The sequence below is a fragment of the Hetaerina americana genome, unplaced genomic scaffold (assembly GCF_022747635.1).
Source record: "Hetaerina americana unplaced genomic scaffold, ioHetAmer1.1.p SCAF_2, whole genome shotgun sequence".
NCBI lineage: Eukaryota > Metazoa > Arthropoda > Insecta > Odonata > Calopterygidae > Hetaerina > Hetaerina americana.
Window position 1 is genome coordinate 27,668,400 of NW_027286763.1, and position 21,465 is coordinate 27,689,864.

At 37.0% G+C, this 21,465-nt stretch overlaps 1 protein-coding gene across 1 annotated transcript in view; it reads right to left on the reverse strand.

Annotated features, from left to right (window-relative positions):
- Positions 1-3,882: 3,882 nt before the first annotated feature.
- The window catches only part of LOC139687640 (retinitis pigmentosa 1-like 1 protein), a 72,499-nt gene continuing 54,916 nt past the window's right edge, over positions 3,883-21,465 (reverse strand). Inside the window, exons 13-19 of the mRNA XM_071584881.1 lie at positions 18,835-19,111; positions 17,439-17,800; positions 16,380-16,507; positions 13,767-13,912; positions 11,763-11,816; positions 10,182-10,407; positions 3,883-6,001 (exon numbers count right to left, since the gene is read on the reverse strand). Coding sequence (XP_071440982.1) covers positions 5,851-6,001; positions 10,182-10,407; positions 11,763-11,816; positions 13,767-13,912; positions 16,380-16,507; positions 17,439-17,800; positions 18,835-19,111 — 1,344 coding nt within the window. The 3' untranslated portion in view covers positions 3,883-5,850. The remainder of the gene's footprint in view (positions 6,002-10,181; positions 10,408-11,762; positions 11,817-13,766; positions 13,913-16,379; positions 16,508-17,438; positions 17,801-18,834; positions 19,112-21,465) is intronic.

Consider the following 21,465-nt stretch of genomic DNA (forward strand, 5'->3'; position numbering starts at 1 on the left):
GCTGTGAGCTCTTCCAGTGATGCAGTCTTTATCTAGTTGTAAATCTCCGTCCTTTCATAGGTCTCTTCAGATTTGGAAACAGAAAAAAGTCGTGGGGGGCCAAATCTGGTGAATATGGTAGCCGAGGCATGATTGTGGTGTTACTTTTGACCAAAACATCTCTCACAAGCAATGATGAGTGAGCAGGAGCATTATCGTGATGCAAAAGCTATGAATTGTTTTTCCACAATTCTGGACGTTTTTTTAGTATTGCATCTTACATCTCGCAAACGGCACATAACGTCAAGGTAAAACTATTTATTGACCATGCAACCTCATGGTAAGAACTCATGATACACTATGGAAGAAAACAGTGAGCAAAACCTTGACATTTGATCGAACTTGGCATCCTTCTTTCGGCCTTGGTTCTACTGGGTTCTTCCATTGGGACAATTAGGCTTTGTTTTCAATGTCATAACCATATACCCATGATTCGTCACCAGTTATGATCCTTTTGAGCAATTCAGGATCATCATTGATGTCATTCAACTGCTCCTGAGCGATGCTCATGCGACGGTTATTCTGGTCAAAATTAAGCAGTTTTGGAACGAGCTTCACTGATACACATCTCATGCCCAAAACATCCAAAAAAATTGTATGGCACAAGCCAACTGTTATGCAAACAGCCTCAGTAACTTCTCTAATGGTGAATCGACGATTCTCCAAAACAATTTGCTTCACTGCTTCAATATTTTGATCTGTTGTTGACGTGCTGGGGCATCCAGAGCAAGTCTTGTCAGTGGGATCTTTATATGGCACGAGCCAACTGATATGCAAACATCCTCAGTAACTTCTCTAATGGTGAATCGCCGATTCTCCAAAACAATTTGCTTCACTGCTTCAACGTTTTGATCTGTTGTTGATGTGCTGGGGCATCCAGAGCAAGGCTTGTCAGTGGTATCTTCTCCGGCGTCTTGGAAGAGCTTGTACCACTTATAAACATTATTTTAAATCAGAGCAGACTCACCGTATGCCACTATCAACATTTCAAGTGATTTGGAGCACTTAATTTCATTTATTACACAAAATTTGCTGCAAATTCTTTGATCCATTTTTTTGATAGCAGGAAATCGTTGAGCACAACAAAACACTTCTCACATTTGTATCTGTCATTAACAAAATAAATATGCTATATCATTGAAACTGTACACGAATGTTAGGGACATGTGTACCAACACTAAAAAAAAACAAAAAATCTAAAATTGAATGCACGTTTCCCACAAATTTTGAAAAGTCACCTTACTTTTTAAACACACCTCGCACAATAACAAGTAAAAATAAAGAGACATCAAAATAATATATTTAATCAACATATGTACATTTATATAACTGAATGTGCATTCCATGCGCACACAGTATGCTCTTTGTAGGTCAGGGGAAGGTATCCAGCTCTTATGGGAATAAGTGACCAGTTTACTCATATAAATGATAGTGGTGAAACTCAAACAGTTGACTCGCATCGGGCAGTGAATGTGGAGAAATATCCAAACACATGCAAAGGATGCTAAAATTAAATGTTTTGCCTGCAAATATCTATACTCTGATGTTGAAAATTATGTGAAAGTGCTCAGTTGAGTGCCCATAGTGGTCCTTCACATGCAAAGAAACAGTTTTAATTAACAAAGAACTAGTGAAGGCAAGCTACCCAATTCATCTAAATGGCTATTTCAGGATACTTTTATCATTTTGCCTCATATTTATTATATTAAAGACCGTTCTGCACATTTCATATTTTATTGGTAATATTATTGATCAATCAATACATGAGAGATCTCATTACTAAGTGGTCTGATTCATAATTAAACCATTAGGCAATAATATTTAGCATATAACAGTAATATAGAGTAATTCTACCCATAATGGCAACACTGGGAGCATGAAAACATAGCTTAATCCATATAGTTTGACTGTGAAGTGCATTTGGCTTATTAAGGAGTAATAAGATACAGTACTGCTGTACTCTGCTGAAAAATATACAAAATCCATGATCCAGAATCCTGCCTAGCCCAAGCAGTTACTGCAAGCGGCTTCTAAAGGGGCCACAGGAGGCAGCACTGCTGTAATCTGCTGAAAAATATGCTTAGCTTGCAAGTTTCTACAAATATGGTTGAAAATAATTGTTATATTTCAATTAATATTTCAGCTGCAAACTATAGCTATGTGAAACATAATTCATAAGTTCATCTTAATATAACATGCTTTGCAGAAGCAAAACTATTTAGAATATATGACTAATTTTCTCAATTCAATTTAGTGACTCTCCTTACACTTGGTACTTAATGATTATGGGATCAGCTGGCAAAAAAAAGAATAAATTTTGGTAATAGCACCAAGGATGATGGCAGTAAAAGAATACTGAACTCTGAGCATTAAGCACATGATAAAGTTTCTTGAGTTTTGTCTATTACAGCAACACACTTATCTGGTCACAAAAGGAGGACTAAGGCCATTTACTCTCAGGAGAGAATTAAATTCCTAAAAAATGGAAAGGCAGGTGAAAAATAATGTTACTGAAAGTTGAGAGATTGCAAGGGGTGCACCCTGTCACAGATGCTATGTTTATGAATGGTTATCTGGAGTAGAGATGTTTGGCACTGACATATAAGATACAGCATACTGTACATTTTAGATACTTAGTTACTGCCAAATTCTTGGATGCAAAGAACTTAACTGGAAATAGTGGGTGGCTATGGTGGTCCAGGAGGAATAATATTTATAAATAAATTGCTTTAAGAGTACTGATAGCAATACTGTTGAATCATTTACATAACATTTACAAGAACTGAATATGATTTACAGTAATCTGCGATCTATAAATCTGATGAAATGAACCTTTACTGAAGAGCTTTGACATGAAATGCACAAGCTTTAACTAGTGAATCCAAAGTTTCTAGATAAAAAAAAGATTTTTTATACTTCTGTGTACTAATAAAATTAATAATGATCCCAAGTTGAAAAGAGTGGCACTGGCATAATATCAATAATATAAAACTCTAAGGAAGATAATGAAGGACCTCACTTCACTTTCAAAATTCTGAAAAAAGTGAGACATGCTCGCAAATGCTCTCACAGCGATATCCTTCGGCCAACCTCTGATTAACTCCATTGAAAACATTCATCTGTAGATGATTCACGAAAATTCAATGAAATTCGAGTTCCAAAAACCAAATTTTGCTGCCAAAGAAATTTAGCAATGTCAATTAAATATGTGCGTGAATATACATAAAATGCAAATGGTAACATTTAAGTATGCCAGGGAAAAGTAGCAACTGTATGTTGGATGACAAGTGAAAATTACATAAGAAAACTTAACATTTGTTTTTCTTTTTAGCTCTCTTTTACTTAAAAAAATCTTGATCAATTAGTTATCTTAATAATCCAAATAGATCAAATAAATGGGATAATATAACTGAGTATGCATCACCACTGTTTTGTTCAAAGGTACTTATGAATTATTACCCATTTGATTACTGGAGAAATATAGCGATATACTTACATTTTACTCAAGTAAGTTCATGCCAACTTAAAATGGGATCCTCTTGCACTTGGAGGCGCAGATACAACATATGGAGTCATTAGAAGCTCTTACCAATTCAATGGAACACTAGATTAGAGGGATAAATGCTCCATGGGCTTATTTGAGCAAAAAACCCAGATTTTGCCTAATCCAGAGAACCCACAACTCCTTCTGGTCAGGATTAGGGATGCTATACTGCATATTTAAATCATTTTGATACATGCACATTATGTGATTTTCACAACAGTTTACCTCGTAGATTAAGATTTGACCTAAACATTTTTCAAAAAAGACAGACACCATGCAAATAATTTATCCTGAACAAATAAAATTTGTAATAAGAAAATTTATGTACAATCAAGATATAAAAAAGGTACAAACCACCACACTTCAAGGCACATTGCAATTGTACACATGACAAAAATAAGCATTCATTTTTGTCAATAATAATAACAATCCTTAAATCTGTAATAATATCTCAGCTTTCATAACTATGCTTTCAGTCAAAGTCCACAACCAACTTCCAACAATAATGCAATACACACATTTGACTAATTGTGCCTCAGGTATGTCAATGGCTGGATTTTGAGATCCTAATGATATCATAATGATTCATGAGTCACAAAGGACATTTTTACTTCAGACTCAGTCACACTATTGCACAAAGTCAGTAAATTGGTCCAAAAATATTGAGTCAGATCCAAATTCTTCACAGTGATTGAGCAATGAACTCTGTGAATCAAAAGGTCATGTATACACACAGGAAATTAATCAGTCAGCATAATCCTTAACCCCCCAGCATTGCAACATTCATCCACACTGTAAGTGGTGGCAAATGAGAAACTCTCTCAAAGTTATTAAGTAGTAATTCCTCATTTTGTGTCTTCCTTACTGTACCAGTAGCATGCCAAGGCAAACCAAATGGAATAAAATGTTATCACTACACCCACACACTGATATCTGCACTCTAAGCACTGACAAAGTGCAATGATTTAATGAGGTATTCTCAAACACAACTGAGCAACACAAAAGAGATAGAATGGAGGAATGTTGCACATTTTGGGGCTACATTTAACATAGTCCAATGAAAACATTGACATTGTATTATCATTGTAAAATCATATTTACTGCTGTCATCTTTTGAAAAGATAAATAACCCTTACAATTCCAATCCAATAATTTTATGAAAAATATACTAGTAATTCATGCAAATAGCTCCTCTACAATATTTTCACCAATTCAAAATGTATCCTTCTTATAATCATTCTGATATTCCACTATTATTGAGGAAAAATTAAGGGTAATTTCTTAAATTGGGCTTAAATCATCTTGTCAATTACTATTACACTGGAAACCCCAGGGGATTTTCAACCAGAGATACCTACACCAATCGTTAAATAATACCCAAGCAAGAAAAAAGTAAGAACATTTTTCAATTATGTTGTCACAAAAACATGTAACAAAACAGGAGAAAAATATGACACCAGAATAATACACTTGCCACATTCATTTGCAGTCGAGGACAATGGTGAATGCAGTTTCATATAAATATGTCCACTCTCATACATATCAAGCGATTGAGATTCAAAAATGGAATACCAAAATATTTTTCCTTACACTGCCTCCAAGCAGCCACATCCCAAGAATATTTCTCCACTTGGTTGTACATTTTATTGGTGACAAGGACTTATCCTCTGAGAAATGAGTTTGAACAGGAAGACAGTCATTAACAGTGAATGTGCAGGTTGTGAAAATGTGGTTGTGCATGGAAGCAGGATCTTTTGGAAGCAGACCCAGTAATTATTAGTAATTAGGCAATACGTGTAAATGTTAAACATGCTGCTGTGACTGCTGATACTATCAGCCCTGCTAGAACTAGCTACCAAATGGAAGTTTTTGTAAATTGTTTTTGTAGATGAGCCAGTAGTGCCAACTACAGATGGCTCAAGGAAGACATGAGTTACGAGGGCTTTCAGAAACTAGGTTAGGGAAATGATGTACTTTGGTGTGACTGTCATTAATGGCAATGTGAAACCAAAGATTGAAGGAGTCTCTGTCCAGGGTGCAGTTGAGAAAGGACAATGTTAAGGTCCATCAGAGGTGACAAGGGTAGGTAAGGCACCCTTGAGTTGCCACCACCCCTGGAAGGCTTCCTTTGAGGAGGGCACTATTAGTTATTGCCCAAGGCTGCAACTCTTAAGAATATTTAGCACAATGAGAATCCACACGGAACCATCCAAGGGGCAGGCAAGGAGTCCATCCTTGATCAATGCACACCTGAAGGAGATTGATACTCATATTGCAGGAAGAGACTTCCTTTCAGCTTCTGATAACTCAGGATGCCAAACATCAACAATTAACACCAGACGTGGAGATGTTCCATTGTGCCAAACTTCATGCTCAAAGCTGTCGTCAAAGATGAAAGCCTTCCCTGCCTTCCATGTCCTGTGAAGGAGAGACAAATTAAAACATTATGTTGACTATATGGCATCAAATATGGTTACCATATTTGATGGCATATATGATGACATTTTTTCTAAAATTACGGTTAAAAAAATTACCTGCATCTTACATGTGAAGGTTCAAACTTCATGGGTTGACGTTCAATACTCAATTTTTATTTTTACCCCAGATAGACAGTAATACCTTTTCCATTATATTTAGATCGTCATATTTACTTATTTATAATATTTATTATTCAATTCAAGAATGTTGCGGTTGGAATGTTATCAACAAGCTCATCACTATTATATGCTGTGAATAATGTGTTGCTCGCTTCTGCAATGTCACAAGAGAAGCGAGTGAGATATTGAATGAACTGGATCTTATTTTATCACTACTTATCACAGCAAAACAGGGTGTGCTCTTCCAAATGAGTGGTGTTATTTGTTTAAAAAAAACATGAGAACTAAAAGGAACACTAGCTTAAGTTATTGGGGTGCCGCGCTTACACAATCGTAATGTTAAAACTTTTTTATTGTGAGTTCACTGCAGAGATGAGGATGCATCTTATGTGCCATCGAATGCGGCAAATGACATCTGTAAAATAAGCCAAGTCACGAGTTTCAGAATTCATACATTCTAAATGAAGCAAATGATTTAAAATATACATTAGAGAATGTAAACTTATCTATTTTTGCCTTGCACTGAACATTGTTGGTCATATTAGATAAACTTTTCCTTCCTATTATTTGAAAAATGAGCCCATTTTCGACTCTTAAATCTGGTGAGCTAAATTTTTGGGATTTTTATTCTCTAACCTATCAACATATTAACTGGGTATCTCAAAGAAAGAATATTTAGGATGTTTTTGACAATTTACAGAAAATAATTTCTATTTGTTGAAACTATTGCACAAGTTGAAAAACTGTACTAAACTTGGACCAGATGACTTGATTTAAACCTGAGTCAGACCATTTGGCTCAAAGTTTGTTAGCATTAACGATTTTCTAGAAAAAAATAGATAAAAAATACCAGTGTCTTTATTTCTCATGCATTTGAAATACATTCTTCTCAAAGATTTGTCATGAACTCATTATTCATTATGAACTTTACGTGTCTAATCCCATTTCACCCAGACTTTATTGTCTCCCCAAAGTCCAACGGACAAACTGCTCCATGAGACCTATTGTTTCTGGTATTGATTCACCCACCTACTTTTTATCTAAATGGTTGGTCTCCCAATTCTCAAACTCCAACTTCGCTAGCCCTCACTCAGTTAAGAATAATGTAGATTTAGTTAATAAAATTAAAGATTATAACTTCTCAGAGGGTAGAATCATGGTCTCATTTAATGTCGCTAACCTTTTCCCTAGTGTCCCCATTGATATTGCCATCCAAGCATTGGAAAACTGGCTTAAATCTCCTCCCTTACATTCCAAAACAATTGACGAATATGTCAGACTCACCAATTTGGAACTGCAATGGGCAACTCAATTTCTCCCTTCTTGGTGAATGTTTTCATGTCTCACTTTGAGTGCACTTTTAAAGAAAAATTCAGTTACCTCCCTGCGGTTTATTTACGATATGTTGACGACATCTTCTCCGTATTTGATATGACTAAGTGTAAACTTAATGACTTTGTGAACAATCTCAATAGTCATTTCCCCTACATCAATTTCACGGTTGAAACCGAAATCCTCCGTCATCCCCTTCCTTGACCTGTCCCTCAATAGAACGAACGATAAATTACTTTTTGACATATACCGGAAACCTACACACACAAACAACTACATCCATAAACATTCTTTTGACCATCCAAGCCACAAATTTGCGGTCTACCATTCTCTCATACACAGAATGTTAAATGCCCCTTTGAAAACCATGGCTTACAATAAATAATTAGAGTACATTAAAAATATTGCCAAACGGAATGGTTTCCAAGAATCACTTATCGACAACATATTAAAGAAACACAAATTGAAAAATTAATCTTGACTTCCACCACACACAAAAAAGACGCAACAAAGAAATACATTAAATTACCCTTCTATCCTCAATTAACCAGAGGTATCGACAAAATTTTCAAAACTGTTGACACGAAAATCTCTTACACCAACAACAGCAAACTAAAACAGCTCCTGGGAAACACCAAAGACAAAACACCTACAACAGAGAAGTCTGGTATTTACCAAATCAACTGTGGGACTTGCCAAGCTTCTTACATAGGCCAAACACCCAGAATCATTCTTACTAAATATAAAGAACACTACGCCCACTACAAACACAATAAACCAGACAAATCCAGTATGGCACAGCATTTAATTGAAACAGGACACCACATGACAAAAGACAATTTAAATCTCCTAAAACAAACAACGAATAATTTACTTGATGCTTATGAGAGCATTTTAATTTTCAAAGACAGAGACAATCTCCTAAACAGCGACACAGGACCTATTTCATATTCCTCGCTTTTCTCCCCATTAAATTTAAAATAGCCCTTAGTTCATTTGGAACCTACAGTCTCTTCAACGTTTGTGCTTCTCATCCCTTCACCTTTCCCTTTCCTAAACTGTCAATTCTCAGTTTTTGAAGTTTTTGAAGCCTTTCCCTTCATTCTCTGTAATGGTTTTTTCCCACATCCTCAACGGTCATTTTGCTGTAGGTTGCCTTTCACTTCTCCCTCCCCCAACAACGTCCGCTTAGCATTCGTGCTAAGCTTCCTCTTCACTTTCCCTCCCCCCTTTTTTGCAAAGGTCATGCAATTCCCCCTCCCCTTCACTATATAACCCATCTTTTCAAACTCATCAACTATCAGCTTAGTCTATTGGCTTCCGTCTCTTTCACCCCCTCCCCCACATTTTACACTATATATTACTTTGGATTGCCCTTACTCTTTCTCACTTCGACTTGTGTTGTCATGAGATTAACCTTCAGTACGCTGAAGCACGCTATTTTGTGGTGGAAATACGCATATTCGTATTCACTTTTCTTATCCCTTTCCTTTTTACCTTTTACCCCATCCTTGACTTGTGGCGTTAGCCAACTAATCTCATTTGTACTTTGTTTAGAAAGGTAAACTGTTTACTGATTGGAGTTTTTCATTTATTTAATACTACTAGCCGTAAGAGCTCAATTCTATCAATATGTTTTTTAGAAATCAAGGAGAATTTATCAAAAACTTAATAAACATACAGTCATAATTTTTTCATTGATTTTTTAGAATATTTGAAGATTTCCAATTGTTGATATCCTTATACTTGCCTTTGTGTGCATTAGGACTGTTTTACCATTTTTAAAGTTTTTGATAGAGAATAGACCCTCAGTCATAACATTACAGTCGTACACATACGAGCCATTGGTTTTTTAATCGATATCACTACCAATTTTCCAATGTTAATGCCAGAGATGTTTTTCTTTGAGAATTTTTTTAATTTCATAGATACATGCATACACGCAGATGAGTAGTAAAATGTTATTGTACCCAAAATTTAAAGTTCAAACCTTTGGCATACAAGTATCTGTGGAAACATGAATGTGTGTGGAGAAAGGGAGGTTCCTTCAATGAAAAAAGGTTACTAAGCAGGGTGAAGTTTGAAATTGAAAAGCACATTATGCCAGGGCAATTAGAATATGTGCAAATTTTCCTTGTGAAAAAAAGTGCATCTTGAACTAGTGCTTTTGAGAAGTATAAAATTATGGTAGAAAGCCATTGGCTTAGCCTTTAGGAAAAATATTTTCAAAGTAAAACTTCTGGAGTTCAAATGCAATAAATTATCCAGCACATTTGTGTTTTTATCCATGTGATCCATGCAAAACAACGTCTGTGGGTTTCTCAAAAACTTTTCAGCAGTTGGCAGAGAGAGAAACACCCTTGGCTGAACTGTATCTAATACTGATATTAAGGAATTAGTAACAGCAAGGGACATATTTCACAAAAATGAACACCCTTCATGTTAAAGAACAACAATCTCAATTATTAAATGCTAAAGTTTTTTGTTTGAGTACAATAAACTACAATCATGTACAGCACTGCTGTTGCGTATTGAGCTGATTTTTTCATACAAAATATACATGCACCTATGTATATTACATCATAAAATTATTGCAATTTTGATTAGCAACAGTGGAATCTGCCTGGGAAAAAACTGACGACAAGTCAAAATCAACTTTCTGCACTCACGTGGGTGGGCGGTCAGCTACACGGATGGAGGTTCCAGGTGGCACAATGAGGCCAAGGTGTGAGCGCAGGCGGCAGTTGGTGGGACCACAGTGTGGCCAGACATGTGTGCCTGGCATCATCACACTAAATTTGACCTGACCCCTTCGGCATGATGCTGCAGCTGGGAACTGAGAAACCAAGCGGCACGTCTTGGGAGCTCGGTTGCAGTTGGCTTGGATCCTCCTTCCTTTGGTGGAGGAAAAGAAAAAAACATAGCATTCAACCCTAAGGTTAACCACATATTAGATAGGTAAGTGTAAAACTCACCTAACTTATGGGTAAATACTGTAAACTCGTTAAAAGATATTTTTGTTTTAAAAAACTCCAGTCATTCTACAACTTAAATGCCAGCTTGAAACTTTTACATGTGGATAGTCTGAAACCTAACAAATATACAAGACATTTTTTTCTTCAAATTAAATATTTTTATTTTTAACGTAGTCTCCTTTTCAATCGACTCACTTTCTCTAGTGATGCTCTAACTTTTTTAACCCTTGCAAGTAGTGGTTAATGTCTTTCAATGCAAAATAGGCATTTGCAATAACCTCCTTGTTTGATGAAAATTCCTACCTTCCAAGGGAAGCTTTAAGGTTAGGAAACAGGAAAAAGTCACTGGGGGTCAGATCTAGTGAACACAGTGAGTAGTCAACCAATTAGAAGGGGCAATTTGTGAATTTTAGCCATGGAGACATATGAAATCACGCATTGTCTTCATGGAAAAGCACTTTCTTCTTCTACAAATGCGGCAGTTTTTTGCAGTTTCTGCCACCAGCAATTAGTCATGCAAAATACTCTCCCATTATTGTTTTACCTTTTTGAAAAACACTGGTGAACACACTTCAATGAATATCCCAAAATACATCATCATAACCTTCCCAAACAATGGGACCATCTTTGCCTTTTTCAGAGCAGGTTCATCCTTTGCAGTTCATTATTTTGACTGTTGTTCTTTCGTCTCAGGTGTGTGGTGGTGGATCCAGGTTTCACCTACAGTTATGAATCTATGCAAAAAATCTGACTCACTTCATTTGCTCCAACAGGGCCTTGGAAATGTTCATTCTAAAGCATTTTTGGTCCTTGAGTGAAACGGCACTCAACACAAGGATAGCTTATTCGTACGCATGTCCAATTCTTCAGTCAATATATGACAAACTCATTCCTTCAATATGCCCATAGCCTCTGCTATCTCTGTAACCTTAATTTGATAGTTGCCAAGCACCATTTGGCAAATTTTTTTTGATGCTATTGATGGTTGTTGCAGTTTTTGGTTCTCCGGAATGCTCATCATCAGTCAAGCTGGTACTGCCATGTTTAAATTCAGCTGCCCAAAATTTAAAGATTGTAAATGATGCTGCGGAGTCCCCATACACAGTGTCCAACTTATCTTTGACTTGCGTGGGCATATTGCCTTTCAAAAACAAATGCTCAATAACAGCTTAATACTCAATTTTTCCATTTTCATAAAAACCCTCACAACATCTAGCTCAAACAATTAGCAAACAACAACTGAGAGTACAAAATTTCTGATATTTAGGTGAATACCTTTCAATGCATGCACAAACACATTCCCCAGCTTTTGTTGACGAGTTTCACCATCTTCATGTTAGGGTTGGAAAGTTTTCAGATCACCCACATATGTGAACAAAAATAATTAAGTATAGCTTAAAGACAATTACATTCAGCATCGGATTGGACTAAAGGAAATATTTAAGATGGGTATACATGTATTTATGATCACAAAGACTCAACGTTAGTTAATCATTTAATATTTCTGAATGGGCATTGATTAGTGATTTCTTCAAGTAAAATTGATGATTTCACAAATGAGGATTATGAGAATACTTAAAGTCACCATTCTACACAAAACTACATGTTCCAACTTCATTAAATGGGACTAAATTTCAGTTATTTCCTAAATTACTTTTACATTTTATGTTCAAGTTTAATCTCTGAAAGGCCATTTACTGATCAAAGGCGTGCAAAAGACTTGAACTTCCCTATAGGAAATATTTAAGTTTTTGTAAGAGATATTTGCATAATAATAAAGTTTTCATGATTGGAAAAGACAAATTGAGCTTCTTATAGCCTCTTTTTAGACTGACTATATTAAATAATATTTCCTGAAACCAAAAAGGGTTTTTGACACCACCGTAAAAGTAAAAAAGGAGGGGAAAATTGAGATTGGTGTGGTGATTCATGAGGAAAGTTAGCCCCTAACCAGTGATCAGACACACGTTCAAAATATTAGGATGTTCACATTTACACAGGGGTGGGTGGTATTTTCCGAATAGGTTTACAAGAAAATTAATCCTAACACCAGGGACCGTATTCGGGAACTTACAAATACACACAAAGTCACACCGGTTAGCCTTAAGTGGTTTTCAGTGAAGTTTTTCCTCTCCAGAAAAGGAATTGGATGTATTCAAAATTTAAAATTTTCCTCTACCCATAAATACAAACCAAATATGATGAAATAGCATGTTGCTTTGTGTTCATCACACTTAATTTGTGAGGCACTGCTGGTGTCTGACCCAGGAATTGCAAATACTAACCACCCCCTATCACACCTGGAAATACTTCACTTATTTTTTTCTGCCAATTTTATTTTTTCCATTCTTCTCCATACCTCAAAATCCTGCAATCTTTGCTCATCTAAGTTTATTTTTTTGCACAAATATGTAAAATATGGTGCCCACTAGTAACTTTTCAACCAACATTTTAGACAAATATTGGGGATTCAGAGAAACAAGGTATTTATTCTTCGACCAGAGAGCAACAAATGCTTAACTACTGGAAACTAATTCTATCATCAAATCAAAGGTTTGGAATAACATGAAAATGACTCCATATTCTACAACTCTACTGAGAAGAATCTCAGCCATTCCATACAAGCTATGCGCAATAAACAATGTTGGAATGAAATTTGTGCTTAATGCTGATTCTACTAGGAGCTATATTTAAATGGCTTTCCTTCCTTCAGAAAGAAGGCCAAATGACTTCAGATATCCATCGTTACGCAGGTTATTTGCATCTCTTTGAGCCTGTCTCTTCAGCTTTCGATTTATCTATATTAATGACCAGACTGGGATTGAGAGTACAGGATTGCTTGCTCAGGTCAACCAGCAATGCAGCAATTTATTAGAAGACTCATCATTTCAGTGATTGTATACTATTATGTAACATGAATAACCTAGCAGAGTGTGGAGGAGAAATTTTTTTCTTGGGAATTGAATTACAGAGAATTGAGGAAGGAGGAGAAGTAATGCCTCTTTCTGGGATCTAAATATAATCTGCCCATCAAATAATGGGACACTGAATGATAGGTGTGCAAGGCATTTTTAAACTGCAACTTTAATATATCAGCAAACTCACATTAAAGTTTATTTTTCAAAACAATTTCAGCCTTGTTATAATAGAACCCTAATGCAACAAATCAATATTTTTGGTCTTTTGGGAGAAGAGACTGGCTCTCTCTGGTCTGGAACAAGGGAGGTCAAAGTTCGACAACCACTCTGAGATGGCCAAACCTGACAACTATGGACTGACCTTGAGCATAAAGATCTAGCTGCTTCCATTGCCCTACATCACGAAGGTCCTCAGCCTCATCTCGGAATGGATTCTTTCCATTGGTTGTTGAGTTAAGGATAGCCAACCCCTCATCTCTTATCACTTTCCAGTTTTCTTCGAGTACCCTGCGAAGGAAATGTTTAATTATGCATCCAATTAAAAAAATTAATATCACAATAAACCCTTGCAGAGGAAATTTGCAAATACGGAATTACCCAATACAATGGTATTTCTGCATGCCATTATATTGGGAAAAAGCCATAAAAATTTTTAAGGAGGGCCGCTAATCTCAAATATAAATTTATCATAACTTTACATACACAATATAATTTGTTTGAAGTGCAAATTCATCAAAAAAGTAGCGTGCATAGTGTTCATGGCAAAAACATACAATGTTATCAATATGATGTTTTTCGTGGAGTAATAATTGATATTTTGAAATATTTGAGGAACTAATTCAAATGCTTTGAAATTTGTTTAAAAATTAACATAAAATATTATTATACAATGTCTTAATTACTGAAAACCTCTCAATTGAAATTGCCTTCACTAGACTCGATGATTTAGTCGGGATATTGATTCCATGCTCATCAAATGCATATATGGCATCTCTGAGAATAGCATCTTCAGCCTCCTCATTATCCACTTTGCACGCAACATCACTTCAAAACCTACGAATGTTAATACATCTTTTAAGTGGAATACTAATAGATTTTTAGTTCAAAATGACTATGAAATTCCATAATGTGAAGAGGTGTATGAGGTTTTAAGTGTATTTTTTAAGGCCTTACTTAATAACTGTCTCCACTCTATCCCAAGATTCTTTAATCCAATGCACAATGAGCAATTAGTCTGGTTTACTTTGGATATTTGAAGCTGTGGGAACTCATGCGCACCAGCATGCCAGCAGCCATTCATTCCACTGTTCATGCATGCGTGAACTTTGAAAAAGTTGGTCGCAGCTAATATCCACCAACTGCTATTGGCTTACCAGAAATGATGGCAAGATCAGTTAAACTGATCTCACAGCAGGTTGAATAAAACTGTAAATTTACTTCTGTGGATAAGGAGAAAGAGTTCATACTCTTTAGCATACTACCTTGATCAAAAAGTTCCCGGAATAACCACCGTGTGGCGCTCCCATCGTTCCGATTTGAGTTCTGTTTTTTTTGTTAAATTGGTACATCTGTTGTTGATATTCCCTTTAAATCTTAGTGTCATAACTTGACATTTGCAAAAGTTACGGTCGGTTTTCGGTATGTCCATCAGTGCTTCCTGCGATTTTTCCATTACTTCCTCTCGGCTGCTAAAACGCGTTCCCCGTAATGGTTTTTTAACTCGATCGAACAGAAAGAAGTCACAGGGAGCCAAATCAGGTGAATTCGGTGGCTGTTGGATGGTATTTGTTGCATTTTTCGTCAAAAAATTACGAATAATGATAGCACTGTGCGACGGTGCGTTATCACGGTGCAAAATCCACGAGTTTTCTGCCCACATTTCTGGTCTCTTTCGGCGAATTGCTTCACGCAAACGTCTCATAACGCCCAAATAATACTCTTTGTTTACTGTCTGGCCTTCTGGCAAAAATTCATGATGCACTACACCGTTGTAATCCATGAAAACCGTCAGCATTGCCTTCTTTTTTGACTGAAAACGACGTGGTTTTTTTGGTCTCGGCTCATTTGGTGAACGCCATTCACTTGCCTGATGTCTGGATTGCGTGTCGTACTCATAAACCCACGTCTCGTCTCCAGTAATGATCCTTTTGATGAATGTGGGATCGGATTCAGCCTCGCAAATCATGTCTTTTGCGAGGTCAACACGGTCTCTTTTTTGCATGAAATTGAGGTCTTTTGGAACCAACTTTGCTGCTACACGACGGAAACCCAAATCATTAACCACAATGTCTTGGGCGGATCCATAGGCAATGTTCAAGTCCTCCGCTATTTCTCTGATGGTTAATTTGCGGTTATTGACCAACATTTCTTTTACTTTATCAATTTTTTCACCGACTTTCGATGTCGATGGTCTGCCACTGCGTTCATCATCTTCGATTGACTCACGACCACTTCTGAACCGCTCGTGCCACTGGTAAACGACCGTTTTTTTTAGAGAATCGTTGCCGAAACACTTTTCCAACATTTCCAACGTCCGTGCGCCACTAAATCCGTTTTTTACGCAAAATTTAATACAAGTTCGTTGTTGCAAATTTAAATCCATTTCTGAAATTGTAAAAAATCGCCAACACACACAGAGATAGATGTACTCTTGGCTACGTAACTTTTGCAAATGTCAAGTTATGACACTAAGATTTAAAGGGAATATCAACAACAGATGTACCAATTTAACAAAAAAAACAGAACTCAAATCGGAACGATGGGAGCGCCACACGGTGGTTATTCCGGGAACTTTTTGATCAAGGTAGTAAATCTTAGAATTAGTAGTTTAAATCAATTTTTACTATTCTTCATTATAGTTTCAGTTTAAACTTCATGCCTTCTGGTCTTTTAGTGAGCTTCTGCCTTTAAATCACATTTTAAAAGATGCTTAGTTTCCATACTTGGCAAAAGCAGCATAAAAACTCTCAAATACCTGAAAAATGGTGCATAAGTAGTTTCCTCATGCGTCCACCATGGTTTACCCCTGAGATGCTTCACATTGTAGAGGGACCTTTGGTATTTAGAAAGGAACAGGCCTTTGGATGCCCCCTCTTCATACACCTACGGCAAGAAGGAAATATGAAAGGTGAATATGCCTATGTTGTAAGTGTGCATAGGTAGCATGCATTTAACACAGAGCAGCAAAGAGAACAAATTCTGAATAATCACACAAATGAATAATACCCATTCCCCAAAAATTGTTGGATGAGTTTCATTGGATTGTTTTTAGCATCCTATTAACCAACAATCCTTGAAGTCACCTTGAATTAATGGCCCCAATTGAGGGTCACTGAATCAAAGGGGAGGAGCCCCAAGGATCTTCTTCTGGGGAATTCTTGCTCCTACAGCCATAATCCAGAGAAATTGAAATTAAATTACTGACTTTGTAATTATACACACTTTTTTGTGTAGATTTACACACCTGTGTGGAGTTAAACACCTGCCTGTGGAATTATACACATGGAACACAAAAGTGTGTGGCATTACTAAGTCAATAATTTCATTTCAATATGTCATGTAAATTCCATAATGTTCTGCCGGAGACAATAAATTTCATAATCCAGAGGTTAATGCTGCATTTAAAAGAGTGGGTGCTTTTATTAATGCTCATTTCCAACTCTTAGCACAAAGTATTCTGGACATCATGTATGACAACAAACTGTGCAACTCTTGTCCCATATTAAAATTATATATATTTTGAGGGGGCTGAGAGCAGTGCAGCTGGGGTAGCTCTTCCTTGCTCGGCTGGGCAGTGAATAGAACAAAGTGATGAGAGGCACAAGTGACTCATGGCATTTTCTTTGTCATTGGAGTAAATCCAAAGGCAAAGCAGATACAATGAAAACTGTGGAACATGGGAAAATATATGCAAATCAGTGAACTAATATGAGAAATAAAAGGAGATGCTTAATCTTCTCTGAGCATCCGGGCATCCAAGAGGGTGACAAGACACTATCTTGTGACCACCTATTGGACTACAAGGTGCGCATACCTTCTCTGCTCGATCCCTGCGCCCAAGCCGGACAAGGGCATCGCCCAGTGACAAGTAGAACCGCCCATCAATGGTTCCTGCTTCTCCCGTTGCCAATCCTGCCTCCAGGTACTTGGCTGCAAGCTCCAGCTGCAGGTCCCTCTCCTCCCCCGGCACACTTGTTGCCTTCAACACAAATCCCATGTGCACGAGGGCCAGGCCATTGTCGGGCCATCGTGCCAGCACCCTGTCAAGCACCTGGCGGGCATCTTGCAGGCGATTCTCCATAAGGTATGTCACAGCCAGCTGCACTTTATAATGGGGGTCATCCGGGTAGCGCTGTGAGAGCAGGATGTGCACTTGCTCTGCCCTGTGATGGTGCCCTTTAAGAGGAGAAGAGGGAAATACATTCATTTTCATCGGTGACAAAATTAATTGCTAAAGCTACACAGATAACCATAAACAGTTATGAACCCAAAGGTTGGTTTGGTAGGTGATGGTAGAGTTCCCCCAGTACTAAGCCTAAGCCTTTGTGGAGAGCACTTTGAGTGAGTATGCTTTCCGTCGGATGGAACGTTAACCTGCGGACCCCTTGGCGCCTTTTGTAAAGAGTAGGTTAATGCCAACGCCAGGTTTCTCTCCACCCTTTATCCTTTCCTGTCTATCCCTTATGGCGCAAATGACCTCAGCTGTCGGTAGCCTCCCCTAAAAATACTACTACTACTATCTAAAGATATATAAAGACATAAAAAACATACTTCTGTATCGATGATTCTAACCAAATATAGATAATCTTCTATAAAAGACACATTTCACCTTACTAATATACATTAAAATAATAATGCTTATGAAGATGAACGATACTTGCAAAATAAATGCTTTTACTTCTTTTTTCGGGAATGCAATTCTGTCTGATTGAAGGAAATGCACTAGAATGAGAATTTAAAAATGGATGTACAAGTGCCGTTATAAATAAAGACTTACTTGTTTAATACATGATCTCATATTAGGTAATCAAATATAAAAATATATATTTCTTTGGTACTGTACATTGATGCTTTAAGGTTGAGCAATATCATTTTCCCTTAAAAAGCTAGCTGATAGGTTTTCATCATAGACTACACCTAAAATTCCTCTCCTTCTATCAGTCACCACAATTTCCCTGACTTACCACTCCCAGCCACTCTACAATGCCTCAATCTGTTAGAACACTCACTATTGGCTTACTCATCAAAACGCATGATTCATGGCGACAGATTAGAGGAGATTTTTAAACTAATTTACAAATGTGAGAAGTGTGCTATGCGAGTAAGCACTGGCACATAATTTATGCTTTTCACTAGGGTCAAATGGAATATCACGTAAAATAATAATGATTCGATTCAATTTTAGTTGATTGATTTGTCAACACACACACCTCGAAAGCGGATCCTGTCAATGCATTCGTTGGCCGCCTTCTTGTAGAGGGCATCTGGAACGACCACTGCCACCTTCCTCTCCCCATCGCGGGTGCCCGGTGATGTTGGCAGGAGCAACAGTGAGATGTACGCATCAATGGCTTCCCCCAGCAGATGATTGCTCTGCTGCTTGGCTGCAAGCTTGTTGATGGCCCTGGCTCGCCCATAGAAGGCCCGGGGGGAGTGTGGGTGAGACTGAAGGATTGCCGAGAACTTGGCCACGGCTACAGCAGGCTCCTGCCATTTAAGTCGGCAATGACAACAGATATGCGGAGATATTGGGAATTTCAAGTCATCACACACATCATGGCCACACTAACATATATTCTAAAGTGAATCCAAACAAGGCTTTACAGCGAGGGTTGCCAACATTGTTGCTAGAAAATAAGGTAGGCCAAGGAATCAACAAATTTTTCCTCAGGAAAATTTGCACAGTTTAGGGAGGGCATTGAATTTGAAAACAAAAATTTTATTGCAAAATGAATGAAGACACCAAATATGGATACCGCACATGGAGGCCAAGTGGGCAGAAAGATTAGCTCCAGGTAATAGGGTGATCATACCTCTCACCACTGACTAGACCCATACTTCCTGGGGAATTGGACTGAGTGCTCTCCTTATTAATATCCAGCCACAATCTTTCATGTTTGGGTATCACACACTGTATGGAACTCAAATATACAGGTGCATTAGCGAACATTTAAAATGTTAGTGAATCGTTTTGCTTAATTGTCTTGTAAATGACTCTGTTTTAACAGCAAAATTGAATGAATTTAATGAATATGTTTTCAACTTTTAAAGGGAGGGCTGAATTTATATTTTATCCAGGAGACTACAAAAAAAGATGAAATATGAGAGATCCAGAGCGATATCATTTGGGAGTGTTGGCAACCCTAGCTACCATGAAATGTGACACATGCATGGACAGAACGAGGTGTTAATTTTACAGAACCATCCCTCAACAGCATGCCGGAGGATTGATGCACAGTTCACCACGTGAAAGCCAACAAGAGGTGAACTAAAACAAAATCTACAACTGAAATTCAGTCCTTCATCTGGAAAATAACTGAGTAATCTTTGACAAAATGCTTGTTAATTGTCCAATACACAATTAGCAGCTCACGGAAGCAATTTATTGGTGAACTAATGACCTAAATACTTAGTGCTCACTAGAAATGCACTTAAATTTGAATGATAAAAATATTTGGTGCTGCAGAAGTGGGCACATTCTTGGAATTAAGGAGGAATGTGTACCTCAGGTGCTCTCTGATGATGAAAATACAAGGAAAGGTGGAAAAAAAACAAATCTAGGTATTATTCCATCTAACTGCTTATTTTTGCAACTCCTGCAAGCCAATGGATGTTATTATACAATAAAGCTAAAAGTTCCGGAACCCAAATAAGTCCATAAGTCTTGTATAATAATCCATAAAATTTTAGTTAACAACAATAATAATTTCATACATCATGATACCCTCCCTCAATAAAAAAGGACCGCGGAGATGCTTTGGGCAGATGTTGATTCAAGTTTTGAGATGGGTAGATAATGATGTTCAGGGGCTACTAATTAATAAATTGAACTGTAAAACCAATTCATTTTCAAATACATGAACAGAATCAATGTTCCAATCATTCCTTGGATAACTTGAATGACAAAAGTAATCCACAGCACCCTATCTACATGATCACCTATATAATGGTATAAGGACATTTTCGTATAATTTATTAAAGTGAATTTCAACTTATAATTAACCAAGAAAGACTTCAGTAATGTACAATTTAAATTTCAGGCATGTAAATGAGTATTGTGAAGCTGCAGAATTTTGCATGTCATCTTCACCAATAGGCATTGACTTTCATCTTCTCATACTGCTATCCACTAATGTTTTCTTACAAAAGAATGGATTTACACACAATATATCACAAACAAACAGAAAGAACTTTTCTAGCACACAAATCTGATACCTGTTGCCTCAAAACAGAAAATGAAATTTCAATTCATCAAGAAAAAGTGACATAATAGCATCCCCAAGTAAAATTCACAATGCCCTTCTAATGATTTCAAGAACTCTTTTATGAATCCCTAATAAACCTCGATTTTTGATAGGTTCAAAAATCACATAATTTATTTTCAATTTGAATAATATCCAGGGTAATATATGAAATCCCCTTTTATTTTTCATATCTGACAATATGTCTTCCTGGTAACTGGCCATCAGGGTATATAATTTTCACTACCCAGAGCACATTTTTTTCAATGTGTATGGGAAGTAATTTGAGTCATACCATAATACATTAGTTAGTACATATGAGCAAGAAGAAACATTAACAACAGCCACCATGAGCAGGAGCAGTCCCATTTCACAAAATCTGTGAAGAGTCAACGAATCTTTACATAACTACATACCAGTACATGCCAACCAATTAAAAGATAGCAGGAAAGCACTACCCTAATACTACTCCAAAGCCTGCTATATCCAAATGACAGTTAAACATTACTTCTAGAATTTATTCCAATATGTGAAACATATGGGAGGCCCAGTGAAGTGCACTACTCCTTTATTCTATGAGCTAATTGTTATTGCATTTGC